Source organism: Musa acuminata, chromosome BXJ2-6, assembly GCF_036884655.1.
Source record: "Musa acuminata AAA Group cultivar baxijiao chromosome BXJ2-6, Cavendish_Baxijiao_AAA, whole genome shotgun sequence".
In the NCBI taxonomy this organism is placed as follows: domain Eukaryota; kingdom Viridiplantae; phylum Streptophyta; class Magnoliopsida; order Zingiberales; family Musaceae; genus Musa; species Musa acuminata.
Window position 1 is genome coordinate 37,052,372 of NC_088343.1, and position 24,839 is coordinate 37,077,210.

At 37.1% G+C, this 24,839-nt stretch overlaps 1 protein-coding gene across 2 annotated transcripts; it reads right to left on the bottom strand.

The window, feature by feature from the left end:
• Positions 1-6: 6 nt before the first annotated feature.
• LOC135615403 (serine/threonine-protein kinase STY46-like) lies at positions 7-23,048 on the bottom strand. 2 transcript variants are annotated; one of them, XM_065113846.1, is made up of 15 exons: positions 22,614-23,047; positions 21,977-22,091; positions 18,586-18,668; positions 17,231-17,303; positions 10,485-10,595; positions 9,528-9,578; positions 8,254-8,390; positions 8,058-8,165; positions 7,771-7,844; positions 5,174-5,349; positions 4,366-4,461; positions 2,096-2,176; positions 1,948-1,998; positions 641-781; positions 7-494 (listed from the first exon to the last, which is right to left on the bottom strand). In XM_065113846.1, exons 1-15 carry the CDS (start codon positions 22,808-22,810, stop codon positions 420-422), a joined length of 1,569 nt encoding a protein of 522 aa, XP_064969918.1. In that variant the 5' UTR covers positions 22,811-23,047; the 3' UTR covers positions 7-419. The 2 variants fall into 2 exon arrangements, with proteins under 2 accessions (XP_064969918.1, XP_064969920.1); XM_065113848.1 differs by lacking the exon at positions 9,528-9,578 and having other exon boundaries at positions 22,614-23,048.
• Between the last annotated feature and the right edge of the window lie 1,791 nt (positions 23,049-24,839).

The window sequence follows — 24,839 nt, forward strand, 5'->3', positions numbered from 1 at the left end:
CATTAATCATAGCAATTGGAGATTCATAAATTACCAAGGGATCAGTTCCATAAAAGAACCCCCATAAAATATACACATGGTGTGGAAACAAAAGGACAGGCATCCTTCCACTACATAAATCGATTAGCCGAATCAGCATTTACAATCCTCCCTCTACCAGAAGTACATAGCTTTAGTCCTCGTTGCTCCACACATAAATTCCGTCAGATATATCCACAATCGCTGATGCTGTTAACTGGAGTATCTGAGACCAGGGGCTCTAATAAGACAGATCAGTTCTCCCAGATTTCATCCCGGTGAAATACAAACATGTGAAACAGCACAAAAAAGGCAACATATTCGAAGAGAAATTACTACTGCTTCATTCTATCGGATCGTTTTCTGTGGCTATGGACCAATTATTTGTTGTCAGAGCACTTTCAATTCTGGAGGAAGACTTGTTTCTCATATTCTTTTGAGGCATTATTTTCTTGATGATTGGTTGCTCTAGCTTCCTGCTTTTGCAGTAGGATCAGAGTTATCTAACTTGTCCACATGTATAGCAAATCGTAATCTAATGCTTACAAATTAAACAAAGCATTTTCCATTATCTATAAATGTTATTGAGCCTTTTTTGCATATATTTTCAATATCGATGCACCTGAATCAATTGGAGAAGTTCCTCAAGTTCGACTCTAATATCTGAGAATGGGGGCCGTTCTGCAGGAGCTGCCTCCCAACATCTCTGCATCAAGTCCAACAATCTAGGATGCATGTATTCGGGCAGTACAGGACGAAGCCCCTAATATTGGAAGTAAACATGATATAAGCTTCTAAATTAATGACATCCATAATCGATAGCACAGTTACGTCTTCTGGTAAAAGCTTTTGATGATAAAATTTCCAGACCATGTAAAACAAACAGTGTATAGAAATAATTACAGAAATATGACAGAAAGAAGGAAAAAGAATAACTAATGAAAACATTTGAAGGGTTTTTCTTCTGGGTTCTACAACAATGCATAAGTGTGCTGGCATTACGTTATATCCTTGTGGCACCATCAACTAGCAAAATGGAGTAAAGTGGAATATGGGTGTCATATGGATTATGAGTGCCACTGATTAGCCATGTTAGCACCGATATTTAGTGTACATTTTTGTGTGGACACGGAACATCATACTTTAGTTTTTAAGCATCCAATGATGGTTGGTCTATAATATTCTAACATCTTCTTGCCTTAATCTGGCTTCCGACTTTTTTTTGTCTGCATGTGTGAACCAGCTCTTTACAGAGAGAAGCATAAATGACTGGAAAGGAACTGTACATTTGAAAAAAGATACTTCAAAGAGATAGTACACATGAAAGAAAAACTAATTGTGGTTTTCATGAATACGGACACGCTAATTGGTTCCGAACATGTAGTACAGTAACACATTTGACTCAAAAGCAGACTATCAAAAAGAAGGAATGAAAAACCAATTTTGTTGTTTATGGACATACAAATTGGTTTTAGGCACTTACCATGAGCATCTCATTTGGCAAGAAGAACAAGAAGTGATAAATGGATAGAAGACAATTGCTTTAATGTCATATAAGAATTATGTTCCGATTCCATAAGAATACAAACATAAGTCTACAAGGCTTTAACCAACTGGGTCCTGGCCTACTGGTGGTCTATCTCCCTCAAACCATGTTTAATTATAATGGCATTTCAGTGACCACATACTTTCTCCAAGACAAAAAAAGGGTCATTTCTGATGTCGTAAGTCATTACTAATAATATTAAAAGCTATACATGATAAATTTCATATAAAACAAATCCAATATTGGGACGCATTATTTGACATGATTCTTGTTGTTTGATTCAAGAATCCAATAAGAATGCCACAATTTCAATACTTTGAGATCGCTATATAAATCACATGAATAGAAAAGGTGACTTTTGTTCCATTTATCAAAATACAGACCTGTCTCACTCCTAGGGCAGCTTGCAGAGGTGTCATGGTCTCATATGGGATCTGTGTATCAACACATTATAACAATGCCATATTAGATGGTATGACCATTCGCAGTCAATCTCATATAAACAAGTTGAACTGGGAAAGCTTTGTTAACCTTCGATGTTGTGAGCTCCCAAAGTACAATTGCAAAACTAAACACATCTGCCTTCTGATCATATGGTAGATGATTTATAACCTAGAGAAAGACATAAATATGTTTGAACCATAAAAAGATATGGACCATAACTTCAATTTAATACAACACAGAAAAAAAAAGATAAGTAATATCTACATTATAGAAGAAAATGCTGATATATCCTACAGCAATTTCCAACCTGAAAAGGGGAATATATTTAAAATTTCAGATCTGTCTCACTGGCAACTGTAGTTTAGTATCTCTATTACTTCTATAGTACAACAAGGATATACAGCCTCCATGTCACGAATCAATCTGAGATGGGATAACTGATACACTTGCAGGTAACAATAGGTCCACCCATCTTATAAGACAATCTAGTCTTTATCCACTTTCAATGTGGAACTCAATGGGGTGTCACACTCCAGTTTCTCTTTTTAAGTATTGTATTACAAATACTTTTGCATTTTTATTTTTAACTAATCTTCCATGCATAGTTCAAAAAAAAGGTATGTACGTACCACATCGACCAAGAACTGGCACCAAGATCGGGTGATGTGCCCAATCTGGGCCATAACCCTTTTTTTTTTTAAATATCCTCAGCCTGCTGTTGACATCCAAGGCATCCCCACTCCTCAGCCTCCTTTCTTCTCCTTTTCCTTCTCTCCTTTTTCTCCTCATTTTCGTACTACTTTCCATTCTCCTTCTTTCCTTCTCCTTGTCCCCCTCTTCACTCCCTCTCTTTTGTTTGCACCATCTGGTATGCTGGCATATCATGTCAGTATGCTGGTACATCTGGGACACATCAGTCTGCCAGGACTGGTACGGATGCAATATCGAGATCTAAAACCATGCATCAGTGTCCACATAATTACATGCATTTGTCCTTGTATGCACCATCTAAAACAAAGTTTATTGACTTATGAGATTTGAAGGACACCAAACTTAGTGCCCAACATATCATCTTTAAAAGATTGTGCACAGTCATGTTAAGTTTCAAGATAGTTTCTACGACACCTGATATATGCTTGTACATAAGAGCATGTTACTCGCATATCAAATTTTAGATTCATATGGAATTGTTTCTCTATATTCCATCCTCATTCTTCCTGATAGTTTTTGGGGCCTACAGCCTGTTCATGGTCCAGAAGGCACTAACTCATGCACTTAGACACCATTTATACTTACAGGCTAATGTATACAGAGTGCAATTGGACATTTATATATTATCTGGTGACGGTATTTTAGATCTGGTATTCAATAGAACAGAAAGATTAAAAGTGAATCTATTATTCTACGAGTAAAAGCAAAGTGATTAAATTGGAGTAAAGCATCTATAGTTTTGCATGAATTATATCACAACCATCTTATCCCCTTTGGTTCCCAAGATCTGGTTGACCCTCTAACCATAGGTCAATGGCCTAACACGAGATGGTAGTGGCATCACATTAGGGCAGGTCACTTCGAGTCACAAAGGAGGTTCTGCAATCAACAATATGACAAATCAAACTTAAATATTTAACCCTAAAATTCCATTAAATAAATTTGGACATATTTTTTCAAGGACAACTTGAACTTTAACCTAAGGGAACAACTGGGCCATCTGACTGAGAAAGGGAGGCAACCAGCTCTGCATAGCTTACCACTAGCATGAGGTCTCACAAGGAAGCAAAATGTTTTATAAGAGAAATAAATAAGCCATGCCTTAGATATTGAAATGTAATGTGAGAAAAGGAGACAACCAGCTCTGCAGAGCTGATCACTAGCATGGAGATCTCACGAGGAAGTGTAGTCAATATAAGGATGTGGAGGTGTATAGAATATTTCAAGAAAAGATAGAATAAGGAATGTTACTATTTGTAAATAATTAAGTGTAGCTCTGATGTATGGAAATAATTATTAAGATGTAATGGATATGTTTAAAGAAAACCTATTGATCCCTTGGTCAAATGAGACATACATTAAAACTGGTGGGACAAGAAGAGAGAAAATCTAAAAAAATAAGAAATAATCAAAGAAGATTTGATTGTTCATAGCTTAACTAGAAATTTTGCCTTAACCAGATCTCAATGGTTAAAAAAATTCATATAACTAATGGGCATTCAAGCTTGTTGAAATGATAAATAAAATATGAAGAATTAGATTCTTAAAATTCTGTGAAATTGTTCTCTAAATGCATACGTTTCAAATAATGGAATCTTGTCATTATATAATCTAAATTTCAGCAAACGACCCAATTAAAGACATACCTCAGGCGCCATCCATCTATATGTCCCAGTTTCTGCTGTCATAACTCCAGCTTGATTCTGTATCCGAGCAACACCAAAGTCTGCCACTTTCACAACCTAAATAATAATTGGTGGAAAGAAATCTTAATTCATAAAAGATAACTAAAGGAAACATCACATGCTTGTGAAAATGTTCTTGACACTAAAAGAGACATATATATCAGAAAAAATAAAAATTTAGACTATAGAAAACAATATACCAATTACCAACTTAAATTCTTGTAACAAAAGCTGAGAACCAAAATGTTACACTATTTACAAAATATGGTTCGATCTCGATTTCTGGGTGGTGTCACAAATGGCGGACAGTCACAAATCATGAATATTCTTGACTCGTGCATTGGCGCAAACCCTAAGGCTTAAGCATCTTAAACAAAAAAGAAGAAGAAAAAAATAAAACCAAACCGAACAGCCCAAAGAGGGACAGTCGGTGTCTCAGTTCATGTCCAGACAAATAAATATCAGCTGAATCAAACCCCAGTCCAGACAAAGTCAAGTTCCATGAATTAAGGACACCTTCTCTTTGCTAAATCATTTTGTAGAATATAAAATATCTCATGTATATAGAGATGGCAGTAGGATTTCCAACTGACTTCAAATAGGGCTACTGGTTTTTTGGGTGGAGAATGACAGTCTAATCCTTTTTTTCTTTTGTTAATTTACTCAGATGTAAGTGGTGACTTTGAATGTGTTTTAGAAAGTAATTAAAGATTGTATTCATGAGAAATAGTATGGAAAGCAGCTATGCCTCTTGATATAAGGGACATACAAGATTGCTATCCATGAGGAGGTTGGCTGTCTTCAGATCTCTATGAATAATGTTGTTCTGATGTAAATATTCCATTCCCTTGCATATATCAATTGCAAATTTCAGCAGCATAGTGAGCTCAAGGATGTTATGATGCTTATGCAGATAGTCATACAGGTTTCCTCCATGCATGTACTCTGTATAAAAAATGCAATACACACCGGATAAGCACAATATATCAACATGACCAGAATCAGCACAAAAGTATAACACTGAAAGTAGTTCTGCTGCTAAAGTGAAAGAAACATGAGAATGAAAATGAACATCTGAAAAACAGCATATCAACAGATATATCAACATAAAATAAACCAATGAAACTATAGGAGATTCTTAAGTCTATCGACTTGCAACACACAGCTTTTTGACATGACCAGGAAGTGAGCAAACATACACATTGAATAGTAATGACCTTATGAATGTTAAGATGATTAATTATTGCAAGCAACAGTGTGTTGTATGTATAAGTATTGTAGATAAGTAATACTCATTTGGTATACCATATACACATTATTTGGAAAAGAAAACTTTTAAAATAAATAAAGTTTAAAGTCTTAGTCTGGTGCTGATACCAATCAACTACTGGATTGGTATAATACCCGCATGGATTCACTGCACAAACACTCGATACAGGTTGATTACACCCAACCAGAGCGAGGAAGATGAGGATTGGTGGAGAGAGGAAGACGAGGACCGGTGGAGGTGGCCGAGGAGGATAAGGCGGAAGAATAGGAGGCAAAGAGGGAAGTGTAAGGTTATTAGGATCACCATTTAGAATAATCAAAATAAATCAATTAAAGCTGGCTTTGTTAACTATCATATTATAAATGTTTCTTTTTGGAATTTAAAATGTTTTTGGATTCTCTTTTTTTTTATGCCATAGAACCACCTGGTTTTTGTATCTTAACTTTCTCCCAAATATGTTTCTGGAACTTCATAATGTTTTTGGATCCTTTTATGCTTTTATGTAATAGAACCACATTGAATCAAAGTCCACAAAAAAAGCTCATAATTACTCAAATTAATTCCTAAGGCCCTTATACATTATACAATTAACCAACTATATAACAATTCAAAAGACAGCTATGCATAAGAATCCTAACATAATGGTTTCTGTGAAACACTAAGATGCTTAGTATAACATGCAAATACCTACAACCCTCGAGCTGCAATAGGGTACCCTTATCACCACACAACTTCGATCCTAATCTCATCATTGTATCAAGATAGTTATTTTCAGACCTTTATCAACATCATATTTCTAGAACATGTGCTTCCTTCAAACTGATCTCTCTTATCTGTTACTGCACCCTGCTAGTCTGCTTTCTTCATTAACAACAATCTATCTGTGGCATGCCAAACCTACCTACATCATGCAGACAATGAACTTTAGATTTTAGACTTCTCATGCATAGATTAGGTGAAAAACGGAACAAACAATCAGCCAAGGATTCCCATTCTGGTTAGTGGGAGTACCACCCAGCATGTACTGCACCAAGGGATGCTCAGCTTCAGGATCATATAAACACCTAAATTGGCATCCTAAAAGCTATAGTTTAGAGTTGATAACTTTTAAGTTTCGACAAAATAAGTGAACTGTTGATGGTCCCCTCTCCTCCTCTTGCCTCTTCCTCATTCGCGATGATACCCTCTGCACTTCCTCAGCATGTTGTACTGTACTAACAGCAAGCATAGTACCAGCTGCCACAAGGCCCGCAACAAGTTCCAAACAGCAAATTCAAAGGCTTACTAATGGATATAAACAAGAGAGAGATAGAAGGTAAGACGATGATGACAGAAGGTAGTGGCACCTCAGATACGTGCATACACCAACCAGGATAGAGTAAGAGACATGTTTTAATCTGGTGCCATAAACATCAATGTTTGGCATACAATTTTCTCAACTCCTATTTTCTTTGTTATATTTTATTGTTTTCTACATTATTTTATCATTAAGCTATTACTTGGTTGGATTTTGATCCCACTGATCTAGTCCAACTAATCCTGGTCATACTGTCTCTAGCCAATCCCAATATTGATACAGATTGTGAATTATTTATACTTGACGCCATCAGTGTTGTTATGATGTCACTGATGCAATCAGACACGTGAACACCCATTGGACAACAATCAGAACAAACACCAGTCACCAAGTTGATCCGTTACACATTATTGGAATATTTTATTACCTTCCTATATTCCTATTACAAAGACATTGCATGTGAAATTGGAAGATGACAAGATGTCTAAAACTCAAACCTGAAAGCATAAACAGAAGAGTAACAAAGTGAAAGATAGTTGTCGGAGTTTAAAAATAAGCAACCACCACAACTTACCAGGTTACTAACCATGAAAAATGGAAGTTCTTAAAGATCAAAAGAAGCATATATAAGTTATAGAATACAATAGTCTATATGATGGACACTGATTCTAAAAATTAACAAAGCAGGAAAAAAAGTCAACATAGCAAAACATCTTTCATATATAGTTATGAACTAGCTAGTATAGTTCCCATGGATGAGCTGGTCACATATAAACCTGATTTCAAATAGAAAGATTACCTGTTACTATGCAAAATTGTGAGGGCTTTGTGCACGCACCAATAAAACGAACAACATTTTCATGTTGGATTTTCCTGAAAGGACCCACAATTATCATAAGAACCTTGTAAAAACCAAGAAAGCACAATGCAAGCTAATTACTAACAAGAAAATCAATTAAAATGTTGTGATATAATTATCATCTTTCAGAGCATTCAATGACAAGCTGCTCCTCCAAGTAGCAAGTAAATTACCAGAATAATAGAGGACATGACAAAATTTCCATGGACAAAGATGTAATCATTTACTTTAAAATTGACACTTCTTGATGGAACTCTAGTAGTAGAGATTCATTTAGATGATCTGATCGAATAACTTTAATCGCGACATCCTGACCCAAATAACTGCCACGGAACCTGTAACAATTTTTTTTAAAATCATAACGAGCACATTAGCTTGGTCCATCATGTAAAGTGAATGATATTGTAGTATTATTTGACTTACAGATCTCCACAGGATCCAGATGCAATTTTCTCTCCCATTTTCAACAATTTTCTCTCAATATCCCAGTCATCAGCTTTTAGTTGCACAGCAAGTATCCTCTCAGTGGCTGAAGAATGAGATGAACCCGACCAGGAACCCTGTAAAATTCAAAAGACCACAATGGAAACTGTTTCTGCATTAATTTCACAATAGATTATCATATCCTAACCTCAAACCAAGATGGAGCCACAACGTAAGCATAGCTATCCAACATCCAAGATTATTAGCATATCTCATGAACAAACACGGACGTAGCACAAATTTCCTAAAAATGACAAGTTAGCACTGAAGTAAAGGCAAAGGAAAGAGTTTTGGTGATCCACAAATTTAAAATTTATGTTCATTGAAGCAAGATTTTTAAAAATTGGTCCAGTACCGATTTCAAGGATCTATCAGACTGGGATGACACCAATAAACAAGCCACAAACCAACTTGTACCTTCTGATATCATTTAATAAAATAATAGAAATTTAGTAAAATTAAAATTCAGTAGCTAAAGTAGCATCCTCAACATTCAGTAACTAAACTTTAAAAAGAAGATATATCCAATCATAATCTTGTAATAGTTGAGACATTATTGTTGTAGTATCCTGTAATAAACATCAAGGTTATATATCTCAGTCCAGTACGAATACTGGTCGTTGGCCAAACCAGTTTGATGCTGGTACAGTGAGGTGTATGATGTGTGACCAGTTTAGGTCCAACCAGAGGATGGCTTCTAAAGAAATGTACGTGACGGTGTGAGTCCTAGTTGTTCCATTTCTTAGACATTGGAGATTACCAGCAGTTCGATGCAATTTGGTGATATTGTAGCACATTGTAGCTTTAAATGGATGATGCTTTATGAATAATCACATTAAATTGAACTTCTCTCAACAGCCTTTTCTTTGTATAGTGCATATAAGTACTTCTCTATTAAACCACCAAAAGTTTATCCCTCTAAAGACACAACATCTGGAGCAACTATATTGTGTAGATTTTCCGAAAGAGAAGATGTAAGCTACTTCAAAATTCAAAAAAAGGCGACACATCACAATGGTCCCCTAACAGCTTGGATATCTGAGCTAAAATTCCCCATGTTTAGTTGGATAAAGAACAAAGACCGAAGTACCAGCACCTCATACAACTCTAAAAGAAATAAAAGTAACACATATCCATAGCAAAATGGTCTACTTCTTTGATGGAAGGCAAATGGATAATAACAGTACAAAGGAAAAGGAAAAAGATCTTTACACCTCATTTCTAATAATTGCTGCCTCAATCTCCTTGTGCAAATCATCTGTATCCTGAGCACAGTATTGTAAAATCAGCAACCCTTAGCAACAAGACCCTAGCATAGCATTAAAGAAATAAGAATCATGATGTCCCTAGGTTATCTAGAAGGGTCAACATGAGATGGCTGTTAATCAGGGAGCATCATGTGTTCATCAGTCCAATGTCAATAAAACATAAAGATTTCATAGTTTAAACAACACAGCAGCTAAGAGAGAGAGAGAGATAAAGATGAAATCAATGATAGTATTAAATAAGCTCAATCTGAGTCAAAGTTTAATACAACTAGATCACCAACATCAAAGATCAACAGACAGAGAACATAAGTCTTCCTCATAGAGAGGAATATCTATTCAGTTCACCTAAGGTTCATTTTCAACAGTTTCAGCTGTGAAAATCATCAAAAATATTAAAATAAGAAGAAGAAAGAACTTGAGTTTCAACAGAGTAAACCAATCACACTGACCTAATTCAACAGATATCACTAACACTTTTGCATAATCAGCTAAAACCACTAAACTGCCCAAAGAACTCATAAGAAGTTTCACATCATGACTGGCATAAAATTTAAAGTACTAAATTAAATGCTTCTAATAAGATGAAAATTACAAAGTATATCTTTGTCTTCTTTTCATAAGAAAAGGCAAAAAAGATACCCAAATTCATCAAGTTACAACAGTACAACAATTGCATTAATTAGACATACTAATGATGCTTCCAGCATTCTACCATGGTGTAGCACTTTCAGTTTAGTTTACTTATCGCAAAGAAAAAGAGACTGCATCTAGTCCGAATGTATGCTCCCCTTCAGGTCAATTTGAAAAGTGTGATTGTTTCATAATTTCTTTCTGTACAATTATATGTCTAGGCATAAGAAATAAATTTGAAATCAACAAATGGATTTCACACTGAAAGCTTACCTCTTCAGACCACCCATCAACAACAAATACGTCCAAAGAATAGCCATCTATTGTTGAAAAGACATGAGCCTCCCGGATGTTGAGTCCGATATCAGATAACAATGTTGACAGCTAAAAGATGACATTGCAGTCAGAATAGTTTGGATGGTGAATGAAGACACAAAATAATGAAACAAACTATATCACCTACAGTATTAGCAAAATAAGTAAAGGGAAAAGAAAATATACCAAGTCTGCTTGTTATCTGGCAATTCATCGAAAAAAGAATGCAATAATCTTCAGCAGTGATTGCAAAAGGCGCTCGGGCGCTCGCCTAGGCGCTCGGGCGAGGCGAGGCGAGGCCCGAGCGCCTCGCTAATGTCCCAGGCGACGCGCTTCAAACAGGCGCCGCCTGGGCGCTCGCCCGAGCCCAGGCGCTGGGCGCTTCGGGCGAGCGCCTAGGTAAACCAAGGCGACCGAACCAGAATTTTAGGTATGGTTCGGTCCTGGTTCGGTTGTTAGTTGGTTCAATCGAACCAACTAAACCGATATAACCCCAACCCTAACCCTAACCCTAACCCAACACTAACCTACTGTCGCTGCCGCTCTCGATCCCGATCGCGATCTCGTCGCTCGTTGCCGCTGCTCCCGCTGTCGTTGCTCGCGCCTCCCGCGAGCCCTCTCGCCTCCTGCGAGCCCTCCCGCGAGCCTTCCCGCTGCTCGCGCCTCCCTCGAGGCCTCCCGCTGCTCGCGCCTTCCGCTCCCTTTCCCTTTCCCGCTGCCGCTGCCGCCGCTCGCCGTTGTTGCCGCCGCTCGCCGCCGCTGCTGCCGTCGCTCGCCGCTGCCGCCGCCGCTCGTCGCCGCTGCTTCCTCGTTTCTCCATCAAGCTCAGTATACTCTTAATATTAAGTTTATTTAAATTTTGAAATGATTAATTTTCTGTTAATAGATTAATAATATATTATTTTGATTTTAATGTTATTAATTTTTATTTATTTGAAATTATTGTTAGGTTTCAACATAAATGGCAAGTGCAGAAAGTAACTCAATAGAGTCTCCAATGGTATCAAAAAAAGATCTTGCATAGAAGTATAATTATTTGAAGGATCCGAAAGATCCTAATGCAGTGACTTGCATATTCTGCGATAAGACTACCAGAGGTGGTATTTTTCGTGCAAAACAACATCTAGTAGGAAATTTCAAGAATGCAGCAGCTTGCAAAAAATGTCCACCTGAGGTAAAAGAAAAGTTGCTGAATTATATGAATGAAAAGAAGACACAAAAGAATGAATCTTATGGGAATTTACCAGAAGACAATGTTGAACATATCAGAGATGAAGAAGAAGATTATTCTACGAGTATTAACCCAAGTGAAAAAAGAGTATACGACAAAAAGGGAAAAGAAGTTATGAGTACTAAGAAAGGTAGAAAAGGACCGATGGATCTATATATGCTTCAAGGATCCCAGAAACAACAAGGGCAAGCAGGAGGCTCAAAATTGAGACAAACAAATATAAGTGATGCTTGTGATAAAGAAATAAGAGGAAGAACAATTCAGCACATTGCTCGCTTCTTCTATCAGGCTGGTCTTCCCCTTAGTACAACTCGTTTAGACAGTTTTAAGGATATGATTGAAGCTATTGGAAGATATGGTGCAGGATTAAAACCTCCAAGTTATTATGAGATACGAGTTCCATTACTGCAAAAAGAGTTGAATTATACAAATGACTTACTAAAGGGTCATAAAGAATCATGGGCAACACATGGTTGCTCTATTATGTCAGATGTTTGGACTGACAGGAGGCGCAGGAGTATAATTAATTTTATGGTTAATTGTTCTTTAAGGACTATGTTTGTGAAGTCAATAGATGCTTCATCTTTTGTAAAATCTGGAGACAAGATATATAATTTACTTGACAACTTCGTGGAAGAAATTGGAGAACAAAATATCGTTCAAATCATAACCGACAATGGAAGCAACTATGTTTTAGCTGGTAATATTCATCTTTTGATTTTGTTAATTATTTTATCTTCAATTAAGTGTGTTAAACTCTTAAGTCTTATCATTTTTGTTATCCTTTGTCTCAGGTAAATTGCTTGAATAAAAAAGACAACACTTGTATTGGACTCCATGTGCAGCACATTGTATTGATTTAATGTTGGAAGATATTGGAAAGATCTTAGAAATCAAGAAAACCTTAGAAAGGGCAATTTTTGTTGTTGGATTTCTTTATAATCACATTGGAGCTTTGAATATGATGAGAGAATTTTCAGGGAATAAAGAATTAGTGAGACATGGTGTTACCCGATTTGCTACTTCATTCTTGACATTACAGAGCGTGCATCGTCAAAAACATACTCTGAGAAATATGTTTACCTCTGAGAAATGGATGACAAGCAAATGGGCAAAAGAAGCAAAAGGCAAGAGGGCTGCTGATATCATCTTAATGCCATCCTTTTGGAATCATGTAGTTTATATATTAAAGGTAATGGGCCCTCTTGTTCGAGTCCTTCGGTTGGTGGATAATGAAAATAAGCCTGCAATGAGATATATTTATGAGGCTATGGATAGAGCAAAGGAGACGATTAAAAGATCTTTTAATGAAAATGAAGAAAAATATGAGAAAATTTTTACAATCATTGACGAAAGATGGAATTGTCAACTTCAACGTCCCTTACATGCAGCAGGATATTATTTGAACCCTGAATTCTTTTATAAGATTAAATCTGTTAGATTTGATGCAAAAGTTTTGGGTGGGTTATATCAGTGTGTTGCAAGATTAGTTCCCAGCATTGAGGTTCAAGATAAGATTATTCATAAATTATCTTTATATAAAAATGCTGAAGGTCTTTTTGGAATTCCAATTGTCGTTCGATCCAGGACAACTACCTCTCCAAGTATTAATAATTTGATATAATTAATTTCATATATATTATGTTACTATGTTATTGCTAATAATAACATAAATTTTGCAACTGAATGGTGGAGTCTATTTGGAAATTTCACCCCGAACTTACAGAAATTTGCTGTCAAAGTACTTAGTTTGACATGTAGTGCTTCGGGTTGTGAGCGAAACTGGAGTGTCTTTGAGCATGTAAGTATTACTAAATATTTTTATTTTAATTAATTAATTTATTTAGATATATGTATTAATATATTTTTAAATTATATGACATGACAGATTCACTCGAAGAGAAGAAATCGGTTAGAACATCAACGATTGCACGATCTTGTTTACATAAAGTATAATCAAGCTTTGAAGACTCGTCATGATTTGAAAAATAGATTTGATTCAATCTCATTGCAAGATATTGATGATTCAAATGAGTGGTTAGTAGGAGAAATGGGTGCTAACTTGCAAGATGCTGAAGACGAGCTTGTATTTGAAGATGATAGATTGACGTGGGGAGATGTGGCAAGAGCTTCAGGTGCTGGAGAATTACAAACATATACAAGACATATGTCAAATAGAAAAATGAGTGCAAAAGCATCAAGCTCGGCTCCTGCTATTGTTGAAGACATAGAGAATGAAACATATCTTGATGAAGAGGAAGAAATCGAAGAACAAGAGGAAGAAGACGAATTCAATAAAGATGATTTGTGTGAAAATGACGATAATATTGATTATGATGAATGACTTTGATGTAAAATTTTAATGTTTTGAATTTTGAAACTTTTTGTTAATGTGACATTGTGATTTTGTATCTTAGATTTTCTTAATTTAATAGCATATTTTTATTTAAAATTTTAAATAATTATATTTATTAATTATATTATATATTTTTATATTTTAGAGCCTCGCTTCGCTCGGGCGAGCGCCTAGCGCCTCGGGCGTTTTTGGACCTTGACGCCTTTTGGCGCCTAGCGCTTTTTAAATCACTGATCTTCAGCACCAAATACGAATATGAATGGTTATAATGTAAACAAAAATAGAGAAAACCACTCATACACGAGAAATAACTAATATGAAAATACTATTTCTGAAATCCATGTGAAACATGTCCTTTATACCACGTGCTGTGCAACAGAAGCATAAACCATCCAGTGAAATTTGAGAAAGAGAGGAAGAAGCACAGATATAATTTGATATCTGCAGCTTTGATATGACCAATTGGCCATTAACCAGCATCACAAAATAGTAAGATCAACATAAGAGGGGCTAAAGCTCATAACTAAGTAGAGCGTGTACCTCCATGCACGAACCAACATGAAAAACCATTCGTTTTACTGAAAATTCAAATACCAGCTGTACCACTCAGTACAGTCCAGTAGTTATCGCTCCAATAGGGGACCAAAAGAAAGAGAAGGTAGAGGAGGAGGTGGTGGAAAAGGAGAAGGTGAAAGAGGTAGTTGAGGAAGCTGCGAGTCTTGTGAGGAAGAAGAGGCAGCAACAGCGATGCAGCAGGATGGAGAATGCAGTGACAGCAGGAAGGAGGAAGAGGCAGAGAGCACTGCATGAAAGACAGAAAAGGGAGGGGGAGAGAGAAAGAGAGAGAGAAGGAAGGAAAAAAAACTGAGCTGTTAGAAGCTATAAAACATTAAATGAATTATGGGGTATCGGATAGTATGCTTACCAACCAGTACCTTGGTTTTAACTAGTAAAACAGAACGACATGCCTGGTAAGTTAATCATATTGGACCATAAGCCCGGAACACTTCAACTAGGCAAAAACTGGTGGTCCATGTGCCAGTATACAGTCGGCCTGACAAACAACAGTCTGTACTAGCCGCACGCCCTAGGCATTAGCCAGATACATATTTGGCTAAGTTATCACCTAGATACATACTGGGCTAGATACATAAATGCTCCTCAAAGTATAAAAGGATAGGAAAAGATGTCAGAGGAAATGATCCATTGTTTTGACAATTGGACATAATAGTAAGCAAATGTACTTACATGCCCCAAAAACCAAGGAATTAAATCTTGGGTAGAAATTTTGTATCAGTGCTAGAGGGGAATAGTACAATGTCATTACAATAAAAATATTGGAAACAACAATTCATGCTTAGAATAATAAAATAAGGGATATTAATGGATAACCTTGGATCAATGCATATTGACCATTCCATAACACACTAGACATTTCATCAAAATCCTCAAGTGAATTGGCACCAGCCCGACATGCCATTGGCAAAAGAGAAGAAAAAGGAGAGATGCAAATCATAGGTCCAATTACATAAACTTTGGTTCAAAACAAATTTACTTTGAAAACCTAGTTTTAATTATCATATTTATACATATAAGTGAATTTAGCATATAATATATACGTATATGCTTTTAGTCATTTAGTGTATATAAAAATTACTTTTATTTTATTTGTTCCAATTCCTTTTATTTGCTCATGTAATGTCAATCACTACGTACATAACTTGTCCATCCTGAACTACACACAGTTAAACTAGAAATTTGGACTTTCAAGTACAAGTAGTAGTATTGCAATATACAGTAACTAAAACAATTTACTTATAGGCAGCATATTGAGCAAAGGAAAAATCTGAAGCTTTTGAAGAACCCATTTCAATATTATTAATTTAGAAAGTAAAGCATAGAAAGGTAGCAAATAAACATCTCAAAGAAAATGTTAAGGTTAAAAGGTCTGATGACAAATTAAGTGAGAAATTTGTAACGATTTGGAGGTGAAAGAATTCTACATTTTTAGTTGCTTCTATTTATAACAGGTCATAGAAATAGCAAAGAGGAAATGAAGGAGTATCAAAGGCAAGGAAATAAGTGGTTCAATATGGACACTGGCTAGACTATTCTATGCATATAAATTTACAAAAAAGATCTATGCCTATCAGTATTGTGATCCATACCTAGACTTGGAATGGACTGGTATAATTATAGTACTAGTCCAACCCAAGGTCAGTATTGATATTCAACAGGTATCTAAAGAAAACTCAATTACTACACTTTTACTATTAATTAGGGAATGAGAAAGAATCTTTGTTTATCCCAGCTCACTTCCTAACTCTGCCCAACACAGCATACTCTTTAGTGTTCAGATTCTAATACCACTTGGTACGGAGGATGTGTAGAGAGTTCAAACTAATTATCTACAGAAAGTTTCCAAAAAGGTTAAGTGCATCTTCATGTCTCATTGGGTAAGTATATGATAAAATACGGACATTAAGAGTAAGCTTTTTTGATAGAAGTCATTGTTATAAAGAACCTATATACTCACAGAATATTCATGCTAGACAATTGTGTTCTGTTTCCAACTAGCATATTAAAATACATGATTTGGAAGGTAAAGCTAGTAGAACTTGACAAATGCAAATGGATGCATCAGATCCTGCTGTTGCAGAACCTGAAGAGGACCAAATGTACATAGAGATGCAAACCATTGCATCATATCCCGCCATTGCAGAGCCTAAGGAGGACAAAATGTACATACACTTGATCACTTGCATATTCATAGTTCAAAGTTCAAACCCATGATAGAAGCGGAAAAACCTGACCACTGTTCCAACTCCTACCAACATAAGTTGTAAAATGACAATATACTATGAATGCACCACAACAAAATTATGAATCAAAGAGAAGAATAAGCACACCATCAGCTGTCAAACAAATTTTATAAAGAAAAGTGTCAGTTCAGGAATTCCTAAAGAAATGAATCACTATTAGTGACATAAAATAGTTCGCCAAGCAAGTATCTTTTTTTCCAATCTAAAAGTGAGCTTCAAGCTTATAATATGAACTAAAACAAAATATGCAATCAAGGGCCAATGGACAAAAATTATATATAAGCAGCACAAGTACCTGGCTTAGGAGCTTTGGTTTGTCAGTAGTAGAAAAGATAATTTCATGAATCACAGCATACGTAACATCATGCCTGCAATTTGGATGGGCAAGATACAGCTTTTAATATAAGAAAATTTAAAAGAATCCAAGATGTAACAAGAGAACAACTGCAAATTGCCAGTCACCCGGTGTAGTACCAACTAATATGCTTTCTCAAATTTATGTTGTGACCCCAATTAAATTCCAGAAGATTGCAAGACATAATTGACATAGTTCCTATCAACATTCTAAATATCGCTTGGACCTATCTGTGTTGGGCAGTATTTACCGGTTTGAAATTGAATAAGCACATGGACCAATCCTTTCTGGGTGATCCGGTACTCTTCCTTATTTTTTTTACTTTTCTGATTTGAGGTTAACACCACCACCACCCGCCCCTCCTGCTCTCCTTTTTTCCCCTCTCCCATTGCTGCAGCACCTAGCCTTCCTCACATCTAGTGACACCTACCACTGCCCTGCTACCGCCGCCAGCCCACATGCCTTCTCCTCCTCCTCTTCTCGGAACCATGGCATGTCTCGATATACCGAGTGCTGACTTGGCCAAGCGCCTGCATGGGTCCGACACCCATGAACCATGGCTCCTATAAGCTATGGTAATATGATACGAATGTCTCTCACTGACATATAAAAGGGTTTAAGTTCATCCTGATTTTATATCACATAAAAGGAAAATCCAATTTTGTTATGCAACTAACACGCAGCTGAAATAAATAGAACTCACTTGTGACACAACATGAGAACCATCTAAATGGAAACAGAAACTATAAATCAGTAGTCGGAACTAAAGATAAACCAGTTTATTCTTCTTGCTCTATTTAATTTGCACATAGAATTGAGCGATATGACACTTGGCGGTGCTATCTCTTTATGCAAGATTAACTAGAAAACTCAATGTCACCTGTAAAAATATAGATGATAATCAATAGAAATATAGCACATGACATAAATTTAGGAAAATCTTGAACAACTGAGGATGGGTGAAACTAGTAAAACGTGCAAAACAGAATCAAAGCAGAGTTCCAGATAAGAAATTAGTTAGTCACATAATATTTAATCAGGTTATGCTAGATTTCAAAATAGGATCACTAAAAGGAAAGTCTTTTATAGGTCCATCATCGTGTGTATCACCTTTAGATTATAAGTCTCATATTTATAATACAGACAGCTATTACAAATAAATAATTTTACATTTGTTCAAATGGATATTCAATATGATTCACATCAATTAATGCTTGAGATGGATACTCATAACCATGCAGTACTAATATCATTAAATTGGAAATAATTCTTGGGTACTAAGAGTAGGTAAACACCTTGCAGAAAGAGCATCTCCAAAATCAGATTCGTCTTCAGTGTCCTCATTGTTCTTTGTCACATCCAAATTTTGTTCCTCTAGCTTTGAGCAAGATTCAAAGTTAATTCCACAATCCCCATTTCTAACAAAATATGTATGTAAAGAGGAAAATCTATAAATGCATAGATAAGCCAAATAAACATATACAGGACCTCTAACAAAGAAAATAAAAGAACATAGTAATTCAGAGAAGTAGCAAGTTCACTCAGAATTTAAAAGACAGATTGTTGGAACTAAAGAGGGAAGACAAGCAAAAGATGCAGCCTAAATTCATAAGCCTATACTACATTTTCCACCTAAAATAATAAAGTCAGAAACCTGGATACTGCATTTATGTGACTTCAAAGAAAATAACACCAAATTTTGATTAACATTGTTCAGGGCAAGAAGGATAGAGAGGCTGATGGCCTAACACTAAAGATAGTTAGAAAAGGAACTTGACAATCCATATAAAATACTCAGCTAATACCCAAAACACCTTGGTAGAAACACAAAAAAGCAAGGATTTTAATTTTATACCATACCAAAGTTTCGAGATTTGCTCGGTATGGTACGGTACTGTATACCGCTCGGTATATATATATATATATATATAAGGAAAAAAAGGGTGATTAACTCGTCACCCTTTTTGGAACGTGGGGAGAAGTCCCCACGCGGGCAGAAAACCGAGGCGGCATCGCCTCGTTATGTATATGTACATATACATACATATATATATATGTACATATACATACATATATATATATGTACATATACATACATATATATATATATAAGGGCGACCGCCTCGTCGCCTCACTATATATATACAAGTAAAAAAAATGATTTTCAGTGAGCCCGCGATGTCGCCTCTTTTCTACTCGTGCGGAAAAGAAAGTGGGGAGAAGAAACTGTTTCTTCTGCCTGTGTGTGGAGAAGAAACGCCACCTCGATGCTCAGTTTCTTCTCCCCGCGACGCCGAGGATTCTTAGCTGACGACGTCGATGCCTCGTCGCCTCAGACGAGGAGGGAGAGCGACGCCAATCTCCAGGTTCTCCTCTTCTTTCTCCCTCTTCTTTCTTCTCCCTCAATTAATACCATCGGGTAGCGGGCGATGACGACTAATTTAGGACAGTAAAAGAGCGGAAACAACCCCAATCGACAGTACCGCCCGATAGCGGGTGGTCTGTGTACCGGTCTGCTGGTGAACCGATATGTGCCGCCCAATACAAACGGTATTATTCCAAATTAAAATCCTTACAAAAAAAATTATAATGTGATCCAAAATATTAACAACCACTTATTAAAGTGTCCCCAAGATCTAAAGGCAACATAAAAGAGTTACCTTACAATCAAAAGATGCCTATGATCGTTGGTGGATGCAAAATGTCTCATGCAATACCAATAGCAGATTACATCAATAGAACTCTTGAATAGTAAAAGGAACAGAAGAGTGCCATATCATTTGTTAAGCTCATCAATAAGACAAAACAAATAGTTTAGAGAAGGTCCATAAAACCCCAAAAATGCAAAAAAGTTGTCAATGGTTCAAACTATGGAATTGCATCAATTTAGGGACGGCTATATTTAGTGAATTATTTTGCATATTTGAAAACATCAATAAAGGTGAATACGCATTGAAGCCAAGGATTCAACACAAAATATTAGTCATTAGGATCCATCAGAGAAGTCCATCAAGAAAGAATATTTAGTTGCAATTTCAAAATTATCATAAAGAAGTTGCTGTACAATTCCCATCAGTCAAGGAGACAACAGGGAACAAGATACACTTCTTATTTGCGGACCATTTTGTTACTAACCTTTCAAGCCTGAAGAAAGACCATACTGCACAGTCCAGTGCAAATCAATTTAAAGAAAGACCACCAGCAAAGGAACTGATTGAATTACATCAACATCAACCTAGAAACAAGGGAGTTAATCTACATAACAGGATCTGAGAGCCCCAACAGTTACTAGAACACTTGCACAATTAAACCAATGGGGACAAAATATCTGCTGTAGAAGCATCATAATGCAATTGAGATAAGACATATGTTCAATTTTTAGGCTGGATGAGGCATAACTTTTCCAAATCAAGAGTTATGTTTTCTGATACTTTTGTGCAACTTTTAATACTTTTAATATAAGGTTTTAGAGAGAATATGCCTCATATGTTGTATTCTACTCTTCTTGATCTATAATGGGACTCCAATTTGTATGGTTACATCAACTAGTAGTAGGAGATGGGAAAGAAAAGTGACTAGTTTAGGTCTTGGGTCAGGAACCTTTATCTCTTGACTAAATAATCCTACCGTGCATAAGAAAAGGAGTCATTCAAGAGATTACATAAACAAGATGGGTAACTGAGCAGAGACAGAATGCAAGGATCTATAGTATGACTTTCTCCATCTATCTTATGTATCCTTTCTTTATCCGCTATCATTTGATCAAAGATATCCTCTGCTGAGAGAATAAGCTAGAGATAATATATCAATAAGCAATCCCTAACAACGACAGTGTGACTTACTGGTGTCAGTTGGAACTAACATTTCATTTACTAGTTCAATATTAAAGGTTAAGAAGGTCAATGAGGAACGTTTAGGATTTACTTTCCTGATGCTATCTATATAAACTCAAGTATATGAAACAGAGAATAATCAATCATACCTACATAGATTTTTATCTCATTTCATAACCATGAGCATAGCTCAGACTTGTATTCACATTTATGAAACAATTCTCCCATCCTCCTTTTCCTCTAGAGAAATCCATTCAAACAAAAAGCTATTATCACATTTAATGCTGCATCAAGCAAGAAGAAAAGCAAAAACGTTCCTCTGAGATATTCTAGGCAATCATTAAATAGACTCAAGTCTCTATCCTCAATAAGACTCCATTAGGGATGATGCCTAGAAGGCACATGAGTAAGAACAGGCCTTACAAGAGCAATTAATATATTTTCCAAATAATTTATATCTCATCCACCTGCACTTAAAAACAACTTAAGGGCACAATATCTAGCATCAGTGCATCATAATAAAACCCGAGGAAAAGGGAGATATAGAACCGTCCCAATATCAATCTTGTTTCCTGGCAATAAACTCCAACATTTGATAGAGATGTATGCGATCAGCTACTATAATCTTCATACATTTTCTTTCCTTAAACCAAAGGAACTGAAAATTTATATTGGTTTAAAGTATAGATAAAGCATAACCAAAGCTAAATAGCCCATTATAGATGCATAAAATACATAGGTCAAATATAAAAAACTATAACATGACACCCTTTCTAATCAAAATTTTTGCCACAAGTAGATAAAATTGCATTTCATGCCAAAAAGAAGCAAATAGGGTCCAGCAAGAGAATACCTTTATAAAACGGACATGGAAAACTGGCCGCTTGTCTGGGTCCTTGGCTTCTGTTAGAACTTTCTGATGTATCAAAACATCTTCTGCTCTATCAACATTCAAATCCAATTTATAACTGCATAGAAGCACAAAATCAATTGCAGTCTATCAACAATTAAGAAGAATTCTTCTTTTATAAAATTTTGATACCAAGGTTACGCAATAAAATTTTATAAAACGCATATATCTTGGTTTAGGAAAATAAAAAGGAAATCGTTTGTTATGTCACAGCATTCATGATTTACGTCATAGCAATAACATCAACTCCGGAAGAAAGTTCTTACTAAGGTGACAAACACAAACAGACTCGGAATATCGCTAAAACCGGATAATTCTCCAATCAGAACTTCTTTGAATTTAGTTATTAAGAATACCATAATTCTGATTTCTTCCTACTGAAAAATGTAAAATCAACAGAGGAAAACACATAAATGACTTGATGCTTGTCGATGAAACAGCATCCCTCTTTTAAAAAATATGCTCAGAATAAGGATAACTCAGTTACGCAAAGCAGAGCAGAAGGCAGAAGCCAAATCCGCACCAAGAACCCAAACAAAACCAGAAACCCACTTATGATCAACGAAACGACGAAGATCACCTGGCCGGCAACCGGCTGAAGTGGGCATCGAACTGCTCCTTGAAGTGGGGATTCGACAGCACCTCCTCGTTCCCGCTCGCCACGAGCCTCTCGTAGATTTCGTTCTTGATGTCGTACACCCCCGGCCCTCCGACCGCCCTCGGAGGCGACGAGCTCTCCCCGACCTCCTCGATCGGCTCCACCGCTACGCCGTCCATCCCCTGCACCTCCCCCCGACCCGATTCAAGACGGCCGTCCCGTCGACATCAATCACGAGCGACCTCGAAGCGAGACTACGGCTAGGGTCTCGGGCGAGAGCAACCGCGGGCGAGCGGGGGAGAAGGGGATCTGTCTGGTATCCGACGGAGGGCTTCAAACGGGGAAATAAGGGGCTGCGGGAAGGGCAGAATGGTCCGCGGGAGAACAGCTAAATTGTTTCGGCTCGCGGAATGTTTGGGGGTGGGGAGTGAGCGACCGATATATAGAGCCATTAACCAAAAAAATCGAATTTTTAATCTTAAAAATATTATTTATATATATATATATATATATATAAAGGTGGGGGGAAGTGGAGAGGATAGGGTTCGGATAAACACTGAGCAGGCGAGGGAGAAGGGTTGGGATGGTTTACACGGCGCACATGTTGTTGCTGCTCCTCCCCCTTCATCACGCCACGTGGAAGATAATGCGGCCCTCGTGCTTCGGTCCACGTAGCCTTTCGTCCGGTCAACCGGAGCTCCCCGGCACGAAATCCCCCCCCACCCCCCAACCAACCCCAAACTTTAGGGAGGTGGTCCGAAGCGGGAAGAGACGGGCCCCCACGTAATACTAATGAAGGTGCGTAGAATGGTGGGCCCCACTGCTGGGCCGTCGGCTCAATCGGACCGAACCCAAGTGGGTCGCATCGAATGTCCCCCGGTCGACACGGGTTTACGACGAGCCGGTGGCCGAGACTCGGACAGAATTGACTCACCAGCGAAAGAAAAACAATAAAGATCGATGAAAACATGAGTAAAAACGACGAAAATGCCTAATATAAGTTCGTTTGTTCGGTCAACATATGATATAACTAAACCTACAGTCGTACTTTGTGATCATATTTTTCAGGACAACCGGTTTGGTTTGACCAACTGTTAGGTACAAATAATAAGATGTCGACAGATCACTTCAATTCAAATCGCAACTAGACGACCAAGATGTAGACGTTTCATCTCTTGCAACTTGCAACACTTCCGAGAGTATATATATATAATTTTGTTAGGGTAATGTTAAGTTATTATAAATCAAGTGGTGATTCAAGAGATTCTCTTAATATCAGGAAAAAAGAAAAAGGAAAAAAGGGAAATAATTGATGAGGCAGAGAATATTCTCAAGGCACTAGAAACTGTGAGGGTGGAATCTTATTAGAAAAAGAGGCAGGGGGTGAGGATTCTCCCGTGAGAGATTTCGTCTGCGGAAAGTGAAACCGACCTGTTCGTTTGGACAGGCTTAGTCTTGTCCGCGTCAGCACCTTAGAATAACTAAGGAGACGATGGATACATTATCTTTAATTGAGCAGACTGCGACCATTACATAAGAATTTGTTTGCCCCTATAGTTGTCGCCTCCAAGTGGAAAGATTCCAAGCTTTCATCCACCCAAAAGATTCCTTCTCGTTGCTGTTGTAATCGACTGCACAGATCGGACATTCTCTCGGCGTCTCGGTGAATTCTGCAGATGTATTGGCTTAGATCCTTTCGAGGTTTGCGCACCCTCCCATGCGGAACAGATCGATACTCTCTTGGCTCAAAATGAAGAAAGCCGTCTTGCTACTGAAACTTACTACTGCATTTCTGTCTCCAATAAGGAGGAAGGCTTGCAGATGGTGGCTTACAAAATTGCGGCATTATGAGCCAATCATCACACACCAAGTTTGTCATGCCAATTGAAATAGGCTTTGAGCGACGTCAACGAAGGTGACGGGGGCACGAATAGATCTGTATTTGCATGAAAGACGCTTTGGATTCCATAAACTATGCTGCTTATGGTGTCTTTCTTGCAGCAAGTGGCTGACTGCTACTGCTCCTTGTTGTTTAATAAGCACTATGGGATCAGCATGCAACACTAAAGGTGAAGCCAATAATGGACGCCTGAGTAAGGGAAGGCCCTTTGCTCGTCAGGTTGCGTGCACCATTGCATCATCCAGTGCTTGATCGTTGATGCGTTTATGGAACATGACCGTGTTCATAATTTATATCACCTTTCGTGA

What these genes read in the sequence shown, in the direction of transcription:
- LOC135615403 (XM_065113846.1), bottom strand. Translation starts at nt 22,810, where the DNA reads ATGGACGGCGTAGCGGTGGAGCCGATCGAGGAGGTCGGGGAGAGCTCG. An exon ending in ACAATTTTGCATAGTAACAG is followed by an intron (nt 5,350 to 7,770) that starts GTAATCTTTCTA and finishes TTTTTTATACAG; the next exon opens with AGTACATGCATGGAGGAAAC. An exon ending in ATAGATGGATGGCGCCTGAG is followed by an intron (nt 2,177 to 4,365) that starts GTATGTCTTTAA and finishes GTCTTTCTCTAG; the next exon opens with GTTATAAATCATCTACCATA.